The 22,835-nt window shown below is 47.7% G+C and overlaps 1 protein-coding gene across 21 annotated transcripts in view; it reads left to right on the forward strand.

Annotated features, from left to right (window-relative positions):
* LOC142587302 (uncharacterized) overlaps nucleotides 1-22,835 on the forward strand; it is a 410,079-nt gene that overhangs the window by 89,275 nt on the left and 297,969 nt on the right. For all 21 annotated transcript variants that reach the window (XR_012829442.1, XM_075698179.1, XM_075698189.1 and 18 more), the window contains exon 4: nucleotides 8,054-8,278. Coding sequence is in view for 20 of the 21 variants with exons in the window: in XM_075698179.1 (XP_075554294.1) it covers nucleotides 8,054-8,278 (225 nt within the window). In the remaining variant the exon portion in view is untranslated. The remainder of the gene's footprint in view (nucleotides 1-8,053; nucleotides 8,279-22,835) is intronic.

Genomic DNA, 22,835 nt, shown 5'->3' on the forward strand with positions numbered 1-22,835 from the left:
GCATCTGTGGCGACTCACTCCGCACATATTTCTGTGCACCCTCCGCCTTATCATCCGGCCCAGCATAACACAGTTACACGCTGGACTGCGTGGCTGATAAAACATAGTGCCACCGCCGCGTCACCCGAGGTATGCGTCACTGACGGCGGCTATAAAAACAGGCTGCCCGGCTGAGAAGGACCGCTTTCTACCTTCCACTGCCGTCATTAGTCGAATAAGGAGTCGTTACGTTTTTATGTTGGGATTCATCCTTCGGCAGACACGGCATCCCACATCTGGTGACCCGGACGTGATGCATACCTTGGGTGATGTCCTCGCCGAGGCTCAGACTACGGACGCCGAACTGCAGGAGCTTCTTAAGGGCGGGTCCTCACTACAGCTGCAGCAAGTCCCCATACTTGAATCGACAATGACTATCTACTGCGACATATAAACAGCACAAAGCAGGCCTTACGTGCCCCTTTCCCATCGCCGTGGCCTCTTCAACCAGCTACATAATCTCAGCCATCCCGGCATACGCGCCTCTACACGCCTCGTGGCCGACCGCTATGTCTGGCCCTCCATATTGCCGCACCTGGGCGCGCTCCTGCATTCAATGCCAGCGCGCTAAAGTCACCAGGCATGTCGCTTCACCACTCGGCACATTCCCCCAGACCTCTGGTCGATTTCAACACGTCAACCTTAATATCATAGGGCCCTTGCCTCCAGCTGGACGCTATCGCTACTGCCTCACCGCCATCAATCGGTACACTCAATGGCCTGAGGCATGGCCTCTCGAGGGAATCACTGGGGAAGACGTTGCCTCGGCCTTTTTCACCGGCTGGATTGCCCGCTTCGGGCCTCCTCGCCGCGTCACCACTGACCAAGGACGACAATTCGAATCGCACCTCTTCCGGTTACCCGCGCTGACCATCGGGTTCGAATGTTCGCGGACCACCAGCTACCACACATGCGCCAACGGGATGACCGAGCGTTTCCACCGACAGTTCAAAGCAGCCATCATGTGCCACCCGGACTCAACCTGGCCTGAAGCCATCCCAGCCGTCACCCTAGGTCTTCGCGCCACCTTCAAGGCTGACATTCAAGCTACACCCGCAGAGCTCGTCTACAGGGAACCCCTCAGTCTCCCAGGCGAATTTCTTGCTCCACCGCCATCCACCACCACGTCATATCCCAACGATTTCATCGCCCGTCTTCGACGCACCATCGCTGCCCTCCGCCCATCACCTGCAGCTCACAACGCCCCCTTCGTCTTCAAGGATCTGGCAACGTGCTCGCACACTTTTCTCCGCGACGACACCGTCCGCCGGCCTTTACAGCCACCTTACAGCGGACCCTACCCAGTTCTCCATCGCGACAACAAAACCTTCACCCTGCACATTAAAGGCAACGCCGTCTGCGTCTCTATCGACCGGCTGAAGCCGGCCTACACCGATTCCGCCGAATCGGGGAATACCAGTGCATCCACAGACGTCCATCCACGACCGCCGACATCGCAGCCTGCTTCTGTCACTACACGCAGCGGACGTCGGGTACGCTGCCCAGATTTTTACAAGCCCTGACGGCTCTCCACTCCGCGGGGGGGGTGATGTGGCGACACACTCCGCGCATATTTCTGCGCACCCTCCGTCTTCTTATCATCTGGCCCAGCATAACACAGCTGCACACTGGACTGCATGATCAATAAAACATAGCGCCACCGCCACGTCACCCGAGGTATGCGTCACCGACAGTGGCTATAAAAACAGGCTGCCTGGCTGAGAAAGACCGCTTTCTACCTTTTGCTACTAGGACGAATGTAGCGTTGGTATGCCCTTCCGCTACCATCGTTAGTCGAATAAAGAATCGTTACTTTTTTATGTTGGGATTCGTCCTTCGGCAGACATGACATCCCACAAGCATATGTGATGAAGCTGCATTCTTTGAACCATCACGCCTTCTTCTAAGTCGGAAGCCACTTCTTTTGCCTTATTCGACCCTCTCTATTTCGAATGGAACAAGCGCTCTCTGCCTCACAAATCCTCTTCCATATCCCATCAGACTGCTTAAAGGTGAATCCATTGGAGGCGTGCAACCTATTGATATCGGCCAAATTTTTTCCGTGCAGCAAGATTCAGCTCGACACGACCTCGACGTCATCAGTGCTCTTACTCCTTCTGATGTACCAGCTGCCGACCTATTCGATTCGTCGATCGCAGACGGACTGTCACCATTTGAACGTTCTGCTTTACTCCAGCTGCTCTACCAGTTCCGCGACTCTTTCGATGTTGCCCAACATGCCCTTGGCCGAACTTCTACCATTTTTCACAACATCGACACCGGCTCCCACTCGCCAGTGCGACAACGCCCTTACCGTGTCTCCACTGCAGAACGTCAAGTTATTACCGACCAGGCTGACGATATGCTTAAATGCGACGTTATTCGCCCTTCACAAAGTCTGTGGGCAACCCCTGTGGTTCTCGTTAAAAAAAAGAATGGATCGATTCACTTCTGCGTGGATTACCGGCGCCTAAACAAGGTCACTCGAAAAGATGTGTACCCTTTACCCAGAATTGACGATGCCCTTGATTGCCTACAAGGTGCAGAGTTTTTTTCGTCGTTAAATTTGCGTTCCGGGTATTGGCAGGTGCCTTTAGCAGAGGCCGACCGTTCAAAGACAGCCTTCGTCACGCCTGACGATCTATATGAATGCAAGTCATGCCCTTCGGCCTCTGCAATGCGCCTGCGACCTTTGAACGCATGATGGACCCGGTTCTGCGGGGTTTGAAGTGGCACATGTGTTTCTGCTATCTCGACGACATTGTTGTCTTTGCGCCAGATTTCGCAACCCATCTCAAACGCCTCAACCATGTCCTGACGTGTCCGAAGACCGCTCAGCTGCAACTAAATCTCAAGAAGTGCCGTTTTGCTGTGCGAAAACTTACAATTCTTGGTCACGTCGTTTCAAAGGATGGTGTGCTTCCGGACCCAGCTAAACTACGTGCCGTGACTGACTTCCCCAAACCGACGACTCTAAAGCAGTTACGAAGCATCATAGGGTTATGCTCCTACTTTCGTCGGTTTCTGCGCAACTTCACCTCTATAATTGCGTCTTTGACCCAACTTCTAAGCAGCGCCTCCAATATCTCGTCATGGTCTTCTGAGTGTGACCAAGCCTTCTCCATCCTTCGCCGTCACCACCTATACTGCGCCACTACGATCCTACGGCCGCAACTGAGGTGCACACAGACGCCAGCGGCGTCGGCCTCGGTGCTGTTCTCGCGCAATGAAAGCCTGGGTTCGCAGAGTATGTCGTCGCATACGCCAGCAGAACGCTCACCAAGGCTGAGTCAAACTATAGTGTCACCGAGAAAGAACGCTTGGCAATAGTCTGGGCGCTTGTCAAGTTTTGCCCTTACTTATATGGCCGCACGTTTGATGTAGTTACGGACCATCATGCATTATGTTGGTTGTCTTTGTTGGAGGATCCGTCAGGTCGCCTTGCCCGCTGGGCTCTTCGACTTGAAGAGTTTGACATCCGCGTTATATATCGTTCCGGACGCAAGCATGCCGATGCTGATGCACTGTCGCGGTCACCACTATCCACCGAAACTGCGTCTATATCCACTATAGACCACCCATTGTCAACTCTTGACGTCGCCACCGTCTCCTCTGCACAGCGCCACGATCCCTGGATCGCTTCTCTTCTTGACGTTTTATATGAGGCGCCCACTCTTTCGACCACTCGAACACTGCGACGCCAAGCTTCGCACTTCAGCATCTGTGATGGCCTCTTGTACCGGCGCAACTACTCGCCAGATGGTAGGAAGTGGCTCCTAGTTATCCCCCTAACGCTGCGCTCTACAATCTGCGCTTCCTTTCACTCCGACCCGCAGTGTGCTCACGGCGGTGTCTTCAAGACCTATGAACGCTTACGGAAAAGGTACTACTGGCGCGGAATGTTTCGCTTTGTCTGCAAGTTCATTCGCGGCTGCTACGAGTGTCAGCGATGAAAAAAACCACCGCATCCTGCCGCAGGTTCATTGCAGCCCCTTCTGTGCCCAGACCACCCATTCGACCACGTTGGAATTGACCTTTTATTGACCTTTACCTTTGACCAAAGTGGGAAACTGATGGGCTATCATTGCTGTCGACCACCTTACACAATATGCCAAAACTGCTGCTCTTCCCACGGCGACAGCGCAGGATGTCGCTTCTTTCATCCTCAAGCGTTTTGTGCTTCGGCACGGTCCTCCTCGCGAACTCCTCGGTGACCGTGGCCGCGTATTTCTCTCCGATGTAATTCAAACACTTCTCCACCAGTGCAACATTGTACATCGGACGTGTACTGCCTACCACCCTCAGACGAACGGTCTCACTGAGTGGTTTAATCGGACTCTGGGCGACATGCTTGCGACACATGTTGCATCTGATCAATCAAACTGGGACCTGGTTCTTCCATTTGCAACATACGCGTACAACACCGCTACGCAAGTCACAACCGGGTTTTCCCCCTTCTTCCTTTTGTACTGACACCAGCCGACGCACACTATCAACACGTTGCTGCCGCACGCACCAGATGCCTCAGAGTGCACACCCGTGTCAGCAGCGGCCCGTTACGCTGAAGATTGCCAACAACTAGCCAAGCACTTTACTACAGCCGACCAACAACACCAGAAAAACGCCCGTGATGATGATCACTCTCCTGCCGCAACATTCGCTCCTGGAGCACTTGTGTGGCTGCGTGTACCACCCTGCACCCCTGGCTTGTCGTCCAAACTGCTCCCAAATTATCATGGTCACTACTGCGTCCTCGAGCGTACTTCCCCCATATTGTCATTGAACCTCTTGCGCTGCAAGGCGACCATCGTCGACGTGGACGTGATGTTCACGTAGACCGCCTCAAGCCGTACTTCGACCCTCTTGTACCCACCTGTTAGATCGCCAGGATGGCTCCACCTTTCTCGATGGGGGCAATTGTAATGAAGAAAGGAAGAGAATGACATACCGATCATCATCAAGAGCGGAGGGCACGAGACCGGTGCTCGAACACCACCATCTTGTTTTCCCTGCTCACTGTTCCGAGCTACCGCCCGTTTGTTGGACTCGCCCAATAGACTTCCTTAAACCTTATACAGAGCTTCCTCTTTGCACCAGAGGAGAAAGTTACTGCTCCAAAACGTTTTCTTGCTCCAAACCGCAATTTTTTTCTGCTCCAACAGACCAAGTGCCACTTCCCTCATTGAAACGGCAAAACACACTGTTCGTTCATGCAGCAATATTTTTCTTGATTCTAACACACCGTGAAATCGAATACACACCTACTTTTTACTAGTGCAAAGCAGAAAACTATACTTGCACTCGGGCACAAGTAAGAGCACTTATGAAAGGAATCCCACATTTTAATCCACGTGAGTTTAGGCTGGGGAAGAGAAAAGATAAAGACCTTATGAGCAATAGTTAAATAAGACAGAATACTGAGTGTAAATGTTTACTTATTCTGCAAGTTTTCCCTTCCGCATCTGAGCAAACGCGAAACCATCGCACGTTGAAGCTGCTGCAATTGAGCGTCTGTTCTGAGCAACCAAAAGCATTGTCAAGTGCAGTACTTGGCACGGTAATACATGTGCTGCAGCCACGCGACCGTACCTTTCCCTTCATAGCAACACAAAGTTGTCCGTGAGTATAACATATGACATTAGAGCTCCATAATACAGTAGAAATCAAACGCTTAGGGCACTGGATAATGGAGAAAACACGATACAAGGAAGTGCTCCTTTGTCGAGTAAGAATAGGTCATACCTTCTGCACTCACTCTTACCTACTAACTGGAAGTGACCCTCTGTCATGTCGAAAGTGTGGTGACAGCCTTACACTCCTCCATGTCCTCGTCCAGCACAGGGAAATAGAAACTGAGTGTAATAAGTATTTTCATTCTGCGTATCATCAACGTATTCCACTTCATCCAGCATGTTATTAGTGCTTTTTAACCTGGAAACAGTTTTTACCTTTTAAGTGAAGTTAACATCTTGGAAATCATTTGACAGGGTCACGTTTAGCACAACCTCACCTTTGAGGCTGTAGCTGCACCGATATTTACAGCACATGCCTCTCAGCTCGTGCTGTACTTCAAGAGCACTGTGACGGCAGCAGTATGCGTCCTATTATGCCACTTCTTCATACCAAAACTTTTATGCCCTTTTTTATCGTTAGTTATTGTCATTATTTTGATGCGTATATATATTATGCAGTTTACAGCACCCATATTTTAGGCCTCCTTACAGCCACATCTCATCTATGTTTTCAACTTCGTTTGATCATACATAATTACACAATTCATTACCATATGTAATGGCGTTCTTTGGCCATAGCTGGCCCTTGCGCCATTAAACACCATACAACATCACAAGTCAAACGCGAGCCCTGTATTTCAGAAAGAGAAATATTGTATGCCTTCGACTCATGTGAAGACGATACCAGCAAACAGAATAGAAATTTATTTTCTACTTAGCTTCCATAAAAAGTCGGTATTAGTTTGGTGACAGGGCATGTAGAATGTCCTCAGTCATCGCTGTCTACGAAGAACCACTGCCTGTCATCCTCCGTACGGTCCATTGTGTGTTTTATATTCTGCATGTATCAAACAACTCTGCAACAATTGCAAATGGGAGAGTGGCACACTCCTAGAGTAACCACTGTGCTAATTTGCCCTATGATGCTTGTAATTCTCCAGGACACTAAAAACATATGATGTGACTTGTTGCCACTAGCTTAGCATTCAGTGCCCTTAATAGGCCTCTAAAGTATTGTGGATCAATAAATAAAATTATCTAATAAGTGAGCTTTCATAATCGCACTGAAAGCGGTGCATCATCACCATCGTCATGCTACGTGAAAATTTGTCGCAATCCATGGTCGCCATATTGTGATGGCCAACGCAGTGACACTGATGACTAAGTTTGTTTTACTGGTAGGCTGCTGTAAAGCCCACCAACAAGGTTTTGTTTCGTATCAGATTGCACCACTTAGGGGATTTCTGAATGAATTTTCTTTAGCAAAGAAAAAAAGAAACACATTAGAATCACGTGAATAATACAATAAATAATTTGTGAGCTAACGTTTTTAATTCAATATCTTCCTGGGCAAGCCCAAAATAGGCGTTGTGGACCAGTCTTTGGCGTACAAATGCTGCCAATACAGATGCTGCCACTGTTAAGATCTCCACTGGGATCACCCTTGGCGCTGGGCCCTTGTGTGCTTACCAGTCAAGCTTGAATTTTCGGGAGAAGGCTATTTCCAGGATCAAAATGACAGTAGTTTGGTGTATAGAAATGTATAGACATTGGCCAAGACCTGAACATCGAATAAATGGAAGTCTACTGCATAAGCATTACTGTATTTCGAAAAATGCAATTGAGTTCTTTTCTTTTTAAATTTCCAGCTTCAGGGTGCACTTCCCCTTAGATTCAGTTTTATGGCATGACTATAACAGAGTTTTAAAAGAAAATATCTGCCACTTCAAACTGCAGTGAGCTAATCCACTAGGCACCACTGCGTACAGAGCCGCGTTATGACGCGCGATATCAAATGCACCATTACCATGTTCAATTGTGCTGTGGGCCCTTCTGAACTACCGTCTGTCCAATAGTTTTGGTGGCATGGAGGACGATGGCATCCTTGCAGAGTGTGACAAACGACATCAACAGTAATGACTAAATTGTGCATACCGCACTTTTTCTTTCACTGTATCTTGCAATAGCAGTCCGCAACAGTTACAATCGAAAAAGTTACGATTGAACAAAGAAATTGTGACTATGGTACTTGTATTTTTCTTTCACCGAGAGACTGAAAGTGCCCCCTTTGCATTACAGTCACGATCCCCTTATTTATGTGCAAAAGCAGTAGTTGCAGCATAGCGCCTTGTTGTTCCTGTTCTTGCCTTATCCCATTCCCAGCATGTACCAGCTAGTCTGTGTCAAGTATTGGAAAGTATAGACCATCAGTTGTACCCATGTTGTTTGCTCCCTAATTCATGCCTCTCAACCTTGGCACCTGTGCTTGCATGCAATGGCAGGTGGTGCTGATTCCCAAGGAGGATGGTGAGCTGGCTTGTGACGCTGTCCCACGCTCTTCACCTGTCATTCCCCCGGTGCGCAACAGGCGCCCACAGAAGCCGATTCTGGTACACAAGCCACCACCAGAACCAGAAGAGCTGGCCGCACAGCCTGTCGCACCGGTGGTGCTGGAGCCATCACCCAAGCCTGTGCGTCGCAACTCCTTTAAGGACATCGTTCCCAAGGTGCCATTCTTGTCTGCTGTTAAGTTTGTCCATTCGCTTGACACGGTTGCTGCTAAGGGTTGTCTGTTGCCTAAGTCTTACTCAATCAGCATGTTTGCCAACATTGTCAAGCACAGTGTTGATGAAGCAGGTCAAATGCATGCAACAATAGGCAAACAGTTGTGTGTAGGGTAGCTGGTTCTTAGACATTGAAGCCAAGTTGCGATGCATGGTTTCATGAAACACAGACGTAGTAAAAACAGACAAGATCATGCGCTAACAACTGTTTACTCACATCCAAAAGGCAAGGTATATACAGTCAAACATTGATATAATAAAGATGTAATTGCAGCATAAAACTTAACAAATTCTCAGAGCATTCCTGGTGGGTAGTATCCTGTCAGTAAGCACTTATATCTGAAGCTTTGAAATCCTTTGGCGTTAGACCTCGCTCCCTCGAAAGTTTCCTAGCCTTCGCCTGGAGCACTTCTGTTGTCACTGGAAGGGCAGCTACTCTCTGCGTCTGAACAAAGTCTGCCAAAACTGTCTCCACTTTGTGGTGACGACCTTTCTTTGGTCCGCTAAATGCCATCCTCGTTGCGGCACATGCAAAACGCTGCTGTTGTTGTCCCCTCCAACGACGGACGTTTTTCTCGTCGATGCCTAAGTCCAGCCCGGCTTGAAGATTCGACGATGCCTCTGCGGCTATCACAACTTTTCGCTTGAAAGCGGCACTGTAGTGGCATCTCCTGCTTGGTGCCATCGCGATAACACCACGCCGCACCCCGATACGGCCGACACGACACAGGTCGAAATGGCGACCTCGCTTGTGTACGGTTGGCTACTGGCACGGCTAGTAGCGGCTGCGGTACTGACTTTTCTAGGTGGCACTAGCTATGCACCGTATTTAGCAGTTTCAATGAAAAACTGGCGCGTTTCTTTAAATCCTCGGATCTAAGCCGATTCTAGAGTTTGGAATACGATTATTTGAAAAAACTATTAGCCTAGGTTCGAATAAATACGGTATTGCCCGCAGCTGGTGCCCTCAAATCAAAAACAAAAGTGTGAAAACAGATACTCTTCCTGAAAAAAAAAAAAAGGCAGTTTCGCCAGAAAGGAGATTGATGGTGATAGCAAAGAGACAACTACGCTAAGTAACATTCATGGTTTTATCGGTGTCACGCACACTCAGCATACATTAACAGATCTCATTTGGTGACTGTGAGCTTGCTATTCAATGCGAGTGAACTCTTCCGTCAAAATATTTCGTCCATCAACTGTCGATACTCCCCCCCCCCCCCCCCCTAACCGCCGCGTGGATGTAGTCGCCCGGCTTTTCGGGCTGGACGACTCTCGGAGGTCGGGTGACTCAACACAAGCAACAGTGCCATCGCCTTCAGTGCAGGCAAAGAAAAAATGCCAAATCTTGCCATTTTGCAAGTGGCGTGCGGTTCATGTGGTCACGTGTTGCGCAATGGGGAAGTACGGGAGCTACACGGCTGCATTCAAACTGCAAGCTGTGCACTATGCACTCGAGCATGGGAACCGTGCTGCAAGCAGACATTTCAGTATCAGAGAAACGAGCATTTGCTACTAACGAGGTCAGCAGGAAAAACTTTAGGTCACCAACAAGTCAAGACTGGCCTTCCGCGTTTCAAAGTCTGGAAAGTATCCACAAGTGGAGGAGCAACTCGTTCAGCTCATACCGGACATACCGGACCTTCGAAAGGACAGTTGTGCCATGCTCCACAACATAGTGCAGACTGAGATGCGCGGAATTGCCCATGTGCAGGGTTTCGAAGCGAAATATTTCAAGGCAAGCTCCGGATGGGCAACGCGCTTTATGCGATGCCATGGACTCACCCTGACAAGGCGCACAATGTTGTGCCAGCGCTTGCCCTCGGTATACGAGGACAAGGTACTGGAGTTTCACCGTTTTGTTATACGACTCCGGCAGCAAAAGAACTTCATTTTGTCCCAGGTTTGGAATGCAGATCAGACCTCCCCGTTTCGACATGCCGAGAAACATGACTGTAGAGGAGAAAGGTGCACGAAGTGTGCTTATTGGAGCATCTGGCGCGGAAAAAGAAAGATGTACTGTTATGTTGGCAGTGACTGCTAATGGGCGCAAACTGCCGCCTTATGTTATTTTTAAGAGGAAGAGGCTCTAAAAGGGAAATTTCCCTCGAGACATCTACGTCAGGGTACAGAAAGGGTGGATGTCCGCGGAGTCGATTGTGGATAGGATCAAGACCGTTTGGGGCCGGCAGCCAGGTGGTCTGTTGTGTTCGGCCATGCTCGTTTTTGGGCAGTTTTTGCAGGCACCCTGTAGAAGGTGTACAAGAGAAATTAATAGAGCTGCGCACGGATATTGCCGTGATTCCGGGAGGCCTCACTTGGGTACTGCAGCCTTTGGATGTGTCCTTAAATAAGCCTTTTAAGGACAATGTTCGGAGGCTGTACACTAACTGGATGGCTGAAGGACAGCATAAACTAAATCCAGGTGCAAAATTAAGTGGCCGCCTGTGGAAATGTGCGGATGCATCGTAGAAGTCTGGCGAAAGATCTCCGATGTCGTCAGGAAAAGTTTCAAGAAGACTATCTCCAACGCACTGGATGTGGGCGAAGATGACATGTTGTGGAGTTCGGACAAAGAAGACGAGTCTTCACTCGAGGGTGATGAGTGTGTTCTCACCGACTCCGACTCAGACTTAGAATAGGGGAAGAGGAGCATCCATGACATGTCTAAATAAATTTTATGTGTGCGGGCAGTCAACATCTCTCGCCTGTTCATTAAAAGGTAAGTAGGTAGCTTTTAGTTTCACTTTTATACTGGGTTTATTGGTAAATTATGTGATAGTAGCCATATTCTTGACAACGTTCAAGTTTAAAGCGCGAGCTTGCAAGTTGAAAAATTTTCGGAAATTTTACCTCGCGTATTAGGTGCATCCTGAACTTTGAGCCGGATTTTCTGAAAAAGAAGTGCGCCTGTTATGCGAGTAAATACGGCACTTGAAGGCCGTCCCCATCACTCGTCGGCCCACAAAGCTATGAAGACGCTTTTCTTTCTTGAGGGTGACTTGCCTATGGGAACATCTTTGACTCGCTCAGGCCGTCCGGGTGCGTGCGTGCGCGAACGAGCTCACCGCAGCTTTGCTCCCCCTCCCTCTCTCCAGCTTATCTTTCTGTTCCCTCTTTCCAGTCTCCCAGAGTAGGGTAGCCAACCAGGTGCATTTTTGGTTGACATCCCTGCCGCCTCTTTATTTCCTCCTCCTCCTCCCACCTGTCACCATCCTAAGAGCGAAAAAAATTCACTCGGAATTAAAATCAGTGCGCATATAGAAACATAAAAATGAGAACGAGGCAGGAAGACAGCCAATGCTTTTTGTGCAGATGGTTTCTGAACAGTGCGGGAACTTTTGTCACACCCTGTACAACAAGCTTGCTTTCTGACATTGTGCGCCGCTGCAGGGAGATGACGAGGACACGACAGTCTGTGTAATCAAATTGCATTCGCCCATGAACCTTGCTGGCACATTGCACCAGGTGCAGGCTGCAGTGTTGGCAAGTGAAGCTAAGAGAAGGAACCGAGAGATAATTGTAGCTTTTAGCATGTCATCTGCTGCATTTGGCACATGCATCAGCACTCCATCCATGGTACAATGTGACAAGGAAATCTCAATGCTAAAGAACAGGCAAACAAACCAGTAAGTGGCACTCGTGTGAAGCATGTGTATTGCATCTATTTTTGTTCTTTATGGCCATATATATACAGTAGAACTTAGTTGATACGTTCCCTTTACGTACATTTTCCTTGCACCAACGTTTGCAATCGAGAGCACAAAAAATGACCCAATATAATTGCACTCATTTTTTTACCGGTTCATACGTTCCCGGAAAACGCGACTTTTCAGCACCAACATTCAGTATGTCGGCAAATCGTGATTATTTTCTGGCCACTAGATCCCATGTAAACAAGAAAACGCGCGAGGCGTGGGAGCAATTGAGAAAGATATATAGCTGCCCGCTGCGGCACCTTAACCGCAATACTCGCCAGTCTCGCGTTAAAATGCCAGTGCACACTCAGTTTCTCATTTCATTACCAGCAAATCTTTTCTGGGGTTGTCACATGCAGCATTCACAGCTATCACCGTCAATCCTATTGCAATAAGCATCTTTGCCTATCTGTTTCACAATGCATGCTGCATTGTGCCATTGGTAGCATTTAGTAAGCGATAATGCAAACACGCCGCCGTTCCCTGCTGCAGGCGGTGCGATGTGGACATGTCTCGCTTTGCAAGTGTCCGGCCTCGGCCACCGACTTGATTTCGTTTTAGTTTCCCATTGCCCTCTTAAAACGCCACGCAATAGGAAAACAACAAAACTTGTCTCGGGCTACAGGGGCACCACCAGCTTGACGCGCGTTGGCGTCTTGTGCAGCAGTGATCCACGGGACGCTTCTCATTACGTAGCTGTCAACAGTAGTTGAGTCTTAAGTTTTTTGGTTACTTCGGATCAAATGTTTTCCCATTTAATAGGTTTCTTTCTCGTATCTTTTTTTTTCCAAAATCTGTGAACGAGTTTCTCCTTTATATATAGTCTAACCAGATTCAAGAAAGAAATCAAGAAAAAGAAATGGGCATGGGCAGGACATGTAATGAGGAGGGAAGATTACCGATGGTCATTAAGGGTTACGGACTGGATTGCAAGGGAAGGGAAGCGTAGCAGGGGGCGGCAGAAAGTTAGGTGGACGGATGAGATTAAGAAGTTTGCAGGGACGACATGGCCACAATTAGTACATGACCAGGGTAGTTGGAGAAGTATGGGAGAGGCCTTTGCCCTGCAGTGGGCGTAACCAGGCTGATGATGATGAAACAGATTATATCGGAACCATTTACATCAAATTATTCTATATATCGAACAACTTCTGAAAACTGTATAGTCATAGACATTCAACAAGAGCGGACACTCCCATATAGCCCAGCGGCCGAATTGACTGCAGCATACCAAGCGGGAGGAATTAACTCCTTCCGGTTTCGATTTTGGGCACGTGCAATGCCGCCGGCTGCGCTACTTTTATTTTTTTATTGTTATGCTGCTCAGTCATGCGCAGTGTTAACTCTTAGCTCAATCGCGCTTAGTTTTAACTAAACGTTTCTGCACATGAGTACAGAATCGTTTATTTAGTTAAAATGGCTGCGAACAATCTTTTCAAGCCTCCATCGAATCAGTGCTGTGTGCAATTTCATAAAGCAGATGCAAGACACCTTGTAAATGAGTAAATGTTTTTCCCTCTATATAAATGCTCATTCGGGGTTTTTTGTGCACTCATCCAACATTGTCGCACCAGGTAAGCAGAAATAGTTCCCGTACGAAGCTCCACCGGACGGCATCAGCTGAACAAAGTAAATTACAAGCATGTGTCATTTTAGTATTGAGACCTTACAGAAATACTTGCGTGTAAAGGGGAAACGTGCAAAAATTGTGAATGAGTGACATTACAAACAAAAGCAACTGGTCTTTACATACATGGCAGTAGTATGCTACATACAGAGGTGGCCACAACACAGGCTCTCAGCCAGACCATGCTAGACACTCGCAGAATCCTTTCTACTTGCCCTGACGAGAAATGTGTGGGTGCAAAGCCTGTTTTCAGTCGTTCAGAAGATAGCATTTTCGTGTTCTTTGTTTTTGAGCTCCTCGGCGTTACCTTTTGTGCGTTCTAATGGCGCATACAACACACTCCATTGTAATCACTCTTGGCAATCGCTCGTCGCGTACCACCACTTGTGCTTGGTGAAAAAACAGTCTGCAGATAGCATGCAGTGCTGAGAACATCTCAGCCTAATTTTGCAGTTCTGTGCCGCAGGTGGAGCTCACAAGTGGAGTGCGAAGTCACCTTTCTCTCGAATGCTCCGTTTTCAACAGCAGCTTCTCTCACTCTTTTCTGGGTGCTTTATTCTGTAATATAACAAATTCTCATATGCAAATGCTATTGGCTAATAGCTGACATCAATCAAGGAGAGTGTTTGGATCAATGTGCTTCTTCCTAGTGTTACGATGTATTGAAACAGGCTTAAACTGTGAGGCTTTTCTTTCGAGGAACCCGTATGGATTTCCTTTGTAGCATTTGCTACAAACGGGTGGATGTCTGATTTTCCCTTTATTAATTAGGCTTAAGTAAGCGAGAAGTTGCTTTCAAATTTCGACGGTTACGTAGTCTAGAAGAAGCCAATTATCGTCTGCTCATGCTCGACCATGTCGACCTGCATAAGATTTAAACTGGCCACCCTGCTTACCCATGTCGGAGCCATTGGGTCTCGCTAATTCTGACTAGTTTTGAACACTCAACTAGCCTCGAACCACGCAAAACTTAAGATTGGGCAACACGCACGCTTGCCGGCGCGTTCGCTCCTGGCCATTCCTGATTAAACGCCTTGGCAGACTTCGCTTGGTATTCAGCTGCTGACAGTGGTTCAAAATGAGCAAGTTCGATGTGATTACTTTCTGTCGGTCAAGCTGGTGCAGGACAAAGCCAGTCCGCATCATGTAGCTCGGCCAGACTGGAGCGTGTGAGCATGAGCGCACACTCAAGCCGTGTCGTGCACAAAGCAAACGCTGCAGGTGCATGTAGCTGCAGTGTGCTACGTAGTGCAGGTACCGCAGCCGCCAGGGGGTGCCACAACGAGTTTGCTGACTGAGCACAGTGCAGCCTGCTGAAGACAACCGCATTTGGTGAATCGTATGTGCCAAAATGGGAAGTAGTGGTGTCTATGTGAACATCCATAATCAAACTTGAACTATGCACCATGGTGATGCTCAGCAGGCAAACCGTTGCGGGCAGGCCCCACTTCGCCGAAGCCTTCACAGTGCAAATAGTTGAAGGAGTAGAAGCACCGCGTAGGGGATGTTTGATTGCCAATAACTCTGCTTCTGCTGAACACATTGGAGTACTTCTTGCGGCAAAGTATTTCTGAAATCAGCATTGTCATCATCAGCCTATTTTATGCCCACTGCAGGACAAAGGCCTCTCTGTGCTATCTCCAATTAACCTTGTCCTCCACCAATCAATTCCAACTAGCACCTGCGAATTTCCTAATTTCATCACTCTGCCTAGTCTTCTGCCATCCTCAACTGCACTTCCCTCCTCTTGGCGCACATTCTGTAACCCTAATGGTCCACTGGTTATCTAACCTACGCATTACATTACCTGCCCAGCTCCATTTTTTTTAATATGTCGGCTATACCGTTCGCTCTCTGATCCAAACCACCCTCTTCCTGTCTTTTAAAGTTAAGCCTAACATTCTTCGTTCCATCGCTCTTTGCGCAGTTCTTATCTTGTTTTCGAGCTTCCTTGTCATTCTCCAAGTTTCTGCCCCATATGTCAGCACCGGTAGAATGCATTGATTGTACATCTTTCTTTTCAATGACAGCAGTAAGCTTCCAGTCAGGATCTGACAATGTCTGCTGTATGCACCCAACCCATTTTTATCCTTCTGTAAATTTCCTTCTCATGATCAGGGTCCCCTGTGATTAATTGACCTAGGCAAATGTACTCCTTCACAGGCCCTAGAGGCTCACTGGTGATCCTGAACTTTTGTTCGCTTGGCAGGCTGTTGATCATTATCTTTGTTCTCTGCATATTAATCTTCAACCCCACTCTTACAATCTTTGTTCAAGTCCTCAAACATTTGTTGTAATTCATCCCCAGTGTTGCTGAACAGGACAATGTCATCTGAAAACCAAAGGTTGCTAAGATATTCGGCATTATCCTTACTCCTTAGCATTCCCAGTTTAAAGGGAAGCTGAAACGGTTTTCAATTTCTATGAATTGCTGGGATTGGGAAGAACAGACCTAATAATTTACGGTTCCAAAAATTTTTTTTTCGTTTTGTTAATGTAACGGGCGGAAATCGCTTTCTAAATCACCCGCGCGGACACGCCCCCATCGCTTCCCGGAGCGCCGGGTGAGGATGTTGGCAGAGGGGAGAACCGGCGAGAGTGATGTCATGGGCGGAGACCGAGCCAACTGAGCTGCGGACCGGAGTGCTGACATGTGCTGGCATGCCTCTTTCCGTCATGCGCTTTACTGAATGACGCTACGAGAGATCTGCCGCCGCCGCCGCCGCTCACGTTTGTTTTGCGATTTTCGTAAACTGTTCTTTCCTTCTGTGCTGCGTGAGTGCCTACAGCCAAGGGCGCCCAACATGCCCTCGTTCTGTGCAGCATTCGGCTGCGCGAACACAGGCGGGCGAGACGATGTGGTGTTTCACAAATTCCCGAAGGAAAAGAAGCTTGCAGCGCAGTGGGTACGTGCGGTGAGGAGAGATAAGTTCGTGCCAACGAAATCAACTGTGCTGTGCTCGGACCATTTCCGCGACAGTGACTATCATCGGAGCTTGACAACGATGCGGGCAATCATTATTCCAATTAAATCGACGCGACTGAAGCCCGGCGTTGTTCCGTCTATATTCTCCTACAAGAAAAACACCTCGCCACCTCCAAAAGCATAGACGGAAACGCGCGCAGTAATAAATTTTGGTGATCGGACTTCGAGCGTAGCTTCCACAGCGATGCACCTGAGGTATCAAATGGAGTGTAGGCTTGCCTAGTGACATTCGACGTACGGTTCAGTTATCGTGTTTACCACACAGCGGTGCTAAAACTGCCTAATATCTTTATGTCAACACTAGCATGGAGCACGCATACCGATCCTTGATCGAGCCACACTCGCAAAGTCGTCGAACCATAGTATGTATATTGCACATATAATACCTCTGGTCATCTCTGGATGTGTATGATAAGCAACTTCCATGACTGTACCTCACAGCACTGCATGTGCGCGCTTTGAAACGCGGCACTTATGTTCGCCATCGTGTATCAACGCTGAAAAAACCACGGGACTTTAGACAAGCAGCGGCAAGGTGCTTGACATCGCGGAATTGCACCCCTGTAAATCTAATGAGAAGTTAGTGCTTCGGCATTCTTCCAGCAGCATGTTCCCAGTGACACTTTAGCGCATTTTTTCTCCCGTCATTGCAACGTGCAGCTACATGAAAAAAAGAAACATACGTACCAGCTAAGGTTTCCAGCGCGCGAGAAGGTGCGCACATCGCTCTCGCTGTTGGCACACTCAATATCGTCGTTTACTCTGTTGCCGCCATCGTTTTCCGTATCGGCTGTAGGTTCAAACATGTACGGGGACAATACAAGCTGTCGGAGACAGCGAGAACGTTCCATCTTGCAACTCAGCTATGAAGCCAGAACAGCAGAACCTCGTGCTACCAGAGAGAACGGAATGGTGCTACGCTCTGAAACGGAGACATGCGGCGGCGCCGACCGGCGACTACCGCCAACGACGTCACAGTGGCCCCGACCAATCACGGGCAACAGCGGCGTTCGCGCGATGCCCTGAGGCGCTGGTGCGCGTTTTCTTGGAAAAACAGCCGCTTGCGTTTGTTTCCGCCCTTTTCGAACCAGATATTCGTGTTCAGGGGACTCAAAACTGTAGAATGCCGCAGAGAACTCATTTTTTTCGAAAAGTGTTTCAGCTTCCCTTTAATGGCTTGAATACTTTTTATTTATTTATTTATTTATTTATTTATTTATTTATTTATTTATACATACTGCAGCCTCAGTGAGGCTATTGCAGGGGTGGGATGAACAACAAACATGCAAACATTTATGAACGAGCTTGTGTGAATTTTTTCAGTGGTAGTGAACGGATGTTGCCCGTTAATGAATTCTACTTCATTGGTTGACGGAAAAAAGCTGTATTCAAAAGAATCAGTGCGGGCAAAAAAGGTTGAGATATTTAGAGCACGGTGACTCCTTGTAGATGAGGGTTTGGAAAGAGTCAAATAGTCATGTAGAGAGGAGAGACGAAGGGAATTAATGTGTGAAGGAATTTTTGGCATTCAAGTTTGAAACCCTCTGGAAGGGGAGTGAGACCAAGTAGGGGAAGAGTTATACGGTGAAAATCACTTTTCATATCTACTACAAACAAAACGCACTGCCTTTTTTTGCACTGATTCTAGTTTTTTACCTCACAGTGTTAACAGTAAAACCTCATTAAACCATACTCACTTAAACAGTAGTTTTGTTTTAAAAGTAGTAAAGTCAGATCCCCGACTCAGTGGCTGTTGAACATAATGTGTTTTGTATCCGCATTACTCGTACCAGCTTATTGCGTACATATTGGTTAACACGTAGTGTTTCCACTTTCCGTCGCGCAAACACGGTGGTACGCGATTTCCATCGGGCGGCCCAGCAGAACAAGCCTCGGAGATCGGAACGGCCTCCAAGCGCCCTGTGCTTTTGTGCGTGAAGCCACATTAAGCCAATGGCATGTGGCGTGTTTCGTGTCCAAGCCTTGGGGTGGTGCCACCATCCCAATGACGACAGTGCACCGTGGGCAGCGGTAATCGAAACGCCATGTAATCCTTTATTGTGTAAACTTTATCTGCAACACATCAAACCAGCACGTACAGAAAATAATTTCTATCTGAAATTTTAAACTTTTCGAAGCAAATTCAGCCTAGACGCAGAAAATTTTTATTACGTGACTTCTCGAATGGTTAACTGCAAGAGAGAGAGAGCAGGCATTCTGGACGAAAAGACAAACAGTTGCGACAGTATTCACCCTTGTGAAAGCTACGCGTTTCTGCTCAAACAGGTGGCACTGGCTCAAACGAAGTTGCACTTTATGAATATTGTGAACGAAGTGGTGTGACATCTTCAGCTACAATAGTGGAGGAACTTTAGCAACATACCAGCATGCGACGGCTTTATGTGGTCAGATGTATTTCTTCATTCAGCAGTGACAGCTTGTGTTCACCAGAAATGTGTGGCGAGACTGTATGTAGTATCTTTGTGCACATAAACAACTATGCATGTTATGCACCAGTATATCTTCTGAAACGCTATTCACATACTTTTTATTTCATGTAAACATTGATGATGTTATAACAAAGCTGTTTATTGGTAGCAAGTTAGTGTGATTACTGCTGTGGTTTCGTTCGGCCTATGCAGCAGTGCCAACCTTCAAAGGTAAATGTACAAGCTAATTCTGAGTCCTAAATAAGAATATATATATTGGGATATACCTGGCCAAAGCAAGCGGGCAGCGCTACAGCAATAGCAGAAGCAGAGGACGCCGGTGTCAGGCATCTGCTGTGTGGTACTCCTCACAAGGGTCATTGCGCTTTTGATACACATTTAACTTTCTAAGCAACTAGAAATAATTCGGATGTCGCCTGTCATATTCAAATTTAGATTGTAAGTGAATAATATTCAAAACATTATCTATTATTAGTAAGTAAACATTTTTCTGGTACCAGTGCAATTACCGTTAGAATCCAGGCGGTGCTAGCGTAGCCTGCTAAAATCGGCCCCATTCACCTTATGGGAATGTCACGGGCTTGGCCACGTCATCATTTCGACGCCGTGCCAGAGTGTTGTGGCGTCGTGGAAGCAAGGACTTGCATTATTACCGAAGCTTGGATAAAAAAAAGACGCTGCGTGCTTGGCATAGAAGAAAAATTGGACAATGTTTGTGCTATCGAACGTGACACAAAGAAGTCTGCGCTGGCACGCGACATGTGTCTACTGTTGACTACGGTATGTGGCGTTTGGAATGCGAAGAAGTTGCTCAGCAGCGCTGCTGTGACCGCAAAGAGATGTCGGCTACGAGGTTAGACTTTTTGCCATCGTTGCCTCTGTTGTTGCCGAAGTGTGAGCTAGCGAGAGTGATGAGGATGACATGGGAAGCGACAGGCCCGACAGTGGCAGAAGCTGTGCCACGTGAATGCAATCGTCGCAACGAGAACAGCACCCCGCAATGAAAAAGGCGCCCCGGGACTTCTGCATCACTACTGCGCACTTGCATGGAGAATACTAATGCCAATGAGGAATCTACCATGCGAGTGTTTGACGAGAAGAGGGGGCTGGCTGAAAAGCTGGCATGCAGCTTCAGTAAGTTTGAGGCCGCCGTCGTCGCTACTAGGCCGCCACGGCATCAAACGAAAGTAACACTTTTGTTGCGTGAAATGAATAAATCCTGCATGTCTTTTTCCCCCTTTCATCGCACTCTCTCCGAGTTCCATTTCTGACAGGTAAGTGGGCAATCTCATGCTATTTTGGTTAAGTAGTACTACCGTTTAGCACATACTTTTTCTGAGCTCTGGCCAACTACGGTTTAATGAGGTTTAATGAGTCGACCCCGAGCGAGAGCTATCGAAGCAGCGTGCATTGCGAGCATTCTGTCGCAGCGCCGAACATATATGTATTCTGGTAACCACAGGCGAGCTGGGCATTTCGATGGATGGCTAGAGGCATAAAGTCAAGCTGATGAAGGAACTTTAGCGCAGACAAATGTGAGCGGTCTGATTGGTGTGCATGGTCCAGCCACTTGTTGGCTCAGAGCATACGTTTGCAATCCACAATGCAACAAAGTCGGAACTGTAGTGCTCGCGAAAAGACTGAGACCGACTCTGACCACGGAGCTCTCCTCAAAATGGAGCACGTTGTAACATAAGCAGACGATGCTTGCTGTGTGCCAGAAGTGCTTAAGTGTAGTGAGAAATTGGTCGTGTGCACTCTCTTTCTGTTTCTTCTTATAGAAACAACTTAACTAACATTTCAGCTATTACGAACATCATTTGTTCACCATAAAGATGGAAAAATTATCGGACGCGCCCTGGGCAGCCACTCGGATAACTGGCCCTACTGACGTCAATTGGGTGATTTACCTCATATGGGTAGGGGCGGCTGAAAATTCCGCTGAGCAGTGTACTGCGATCGGCAGCGATTTACATTTTTATAACCATATAATAAATTACACGCTTTATGCGGTCACTTAGATTTGTCAATTAATGATCAGAAGGACTTACTCTAACGACTCAATATGTTTGTACAAAATCGTCAAAACTGTTTCAGAGTCCCTTTAAACTAATTTTATTAAAGGTATAGCCAAAGAAGGAAGGGCATGAGCATCGTGTAAAGGACATGGAGGCAGTTTTGGAAAAGTTTATGTTAATTTGCCGAGCTTTGGACCAATTACAGAAGTCAGCAAAGGTATTGAGGACAACATGATCAGTAGGAGACTTGATTGTGTGATATAACAATCGTCTGCAAAAAGGCCTATTTTAAATTAGGTGCGTAAGGGGAGATCATTAATATAAAGCGGGAATAAAAGAGGAGCCGGTACTGAGCCTTGAGAAACCCCTGATGAAACAGGCTTCACGGGTGAGTTAGTAGAGTTGAAACGTACAATTAGCTATGCCTGTACTCTGATGAAGAAGGGGACAAAGCGAGTTTGCATGAGCGTTTTTGTCAAGGTGCAGTAAAGTTGCAGTTGCGCTCAGTATTAAAAAGGTGACCTGCTGCTGTGCCTCCTGAGCAGTGCTCTACGATCCCTGTTTTGACGTTGTGACACTGGTGGAGGTGCTGGGCAACAGCTGATCACTGTTCGGGTGGCAACGGTCGTCGAAGTGCAGAGAAGTGGCAGGTGAAAAGGCGCTGGCTCCAGCATCTGGATGGGGGCAGTAACGCGCAATGGGGCCTGGTTCGCCGCAGTAGAAGCAGAGTGGTCAACGGTCGGCCATATGCCACAAGTTCGTACGGCAAACTGCAGGTTATTTCAACGACTCCCGTTGCCACCACAGCATGGGAACGGGCCGTGGCTGAAATGGCATTGCCGGCGGTGAAGAGGGAGGATGTCAGACTATGTCGGCATAGGTCAGCGGACGTGTTTCTGGACCTGGGGCTGGTGAGGAGAAGGCTTGCCGCAACTCCTGGCGCATGACTTCGGCAACAGAAACGACCGGCGACTCTGTAGGAAAAATGCTGAGGGCTCTCAGCTCTACACCCAGGATGTCCCGAATCATGTCCCATAAAGAAGTGTGGTCAACACTCTAAGCTGCGGAGCGTACTGGCATGGGGTTGGGCTGGCAGTCGGAGTGGCGGCAATGTTGTTGGAAGCGCCCGCTTGATGACAGACGCTTTCTTGATGAATTTGTCGTCTATTGTTGGCGAGTTTCCTACAAGACCAGCAAATAGTGGTTCCTTCATTCCCCGCATAAGATGACGCACTTTGCCTCAGTCATATTGGGGTTAGCTCAGCGAAACAGATGGGCCATATCTTCCGCTTACATGGCAATGGTTTCATTGGGTTTCTGTAGGCGAGCCTCAATAGGTTGTTGCGCATAATCTCTCCGGTTCGGGCTTGACACTACCGGAGAGGTAACTATGAGGCCATAAACAGTGGACTAGAGTCAATTTGGTACAACTTTCAGACCACTTTTTGGTCACGCTCAGTGAACTCCAACTGGGAGCTATTTAGAAATGCAGTGGTAAAGCTAAAAGATAAGTACATACCCACTATTGTCGCAGAATCGGACTATATTAACCCTTGGTTCACTAAACGTGTAAAATTTCTTCCTAAACATAAAAAACGTCTCTACAGGAAAGCAAATCAAATAACACTGCAGCGTGGGAAAGGTATCGCGCTTGCGTAATACTGTATATTCAGGAGGTTAGTCAAGCTAAAGATAAATTTAACAGTCACAATCTACTCTTC

The sequence above is a fragment of the Dermacentor variabilis genome, chromosome 7 (assembly GCF_050947875.1).
Source record: "Dermacentor variabilis isolate Ectoservices chromosome 7, ASM5094787v1, whole genome shotgun sequence".
Taxonomy (NCBI): domain Eukaryota; kingdom Metazoa; phylum Arthropoda; class Arachnida; order Ixodida; family Ixodidae; genus Dermacentor; species Dermacentor variabilis.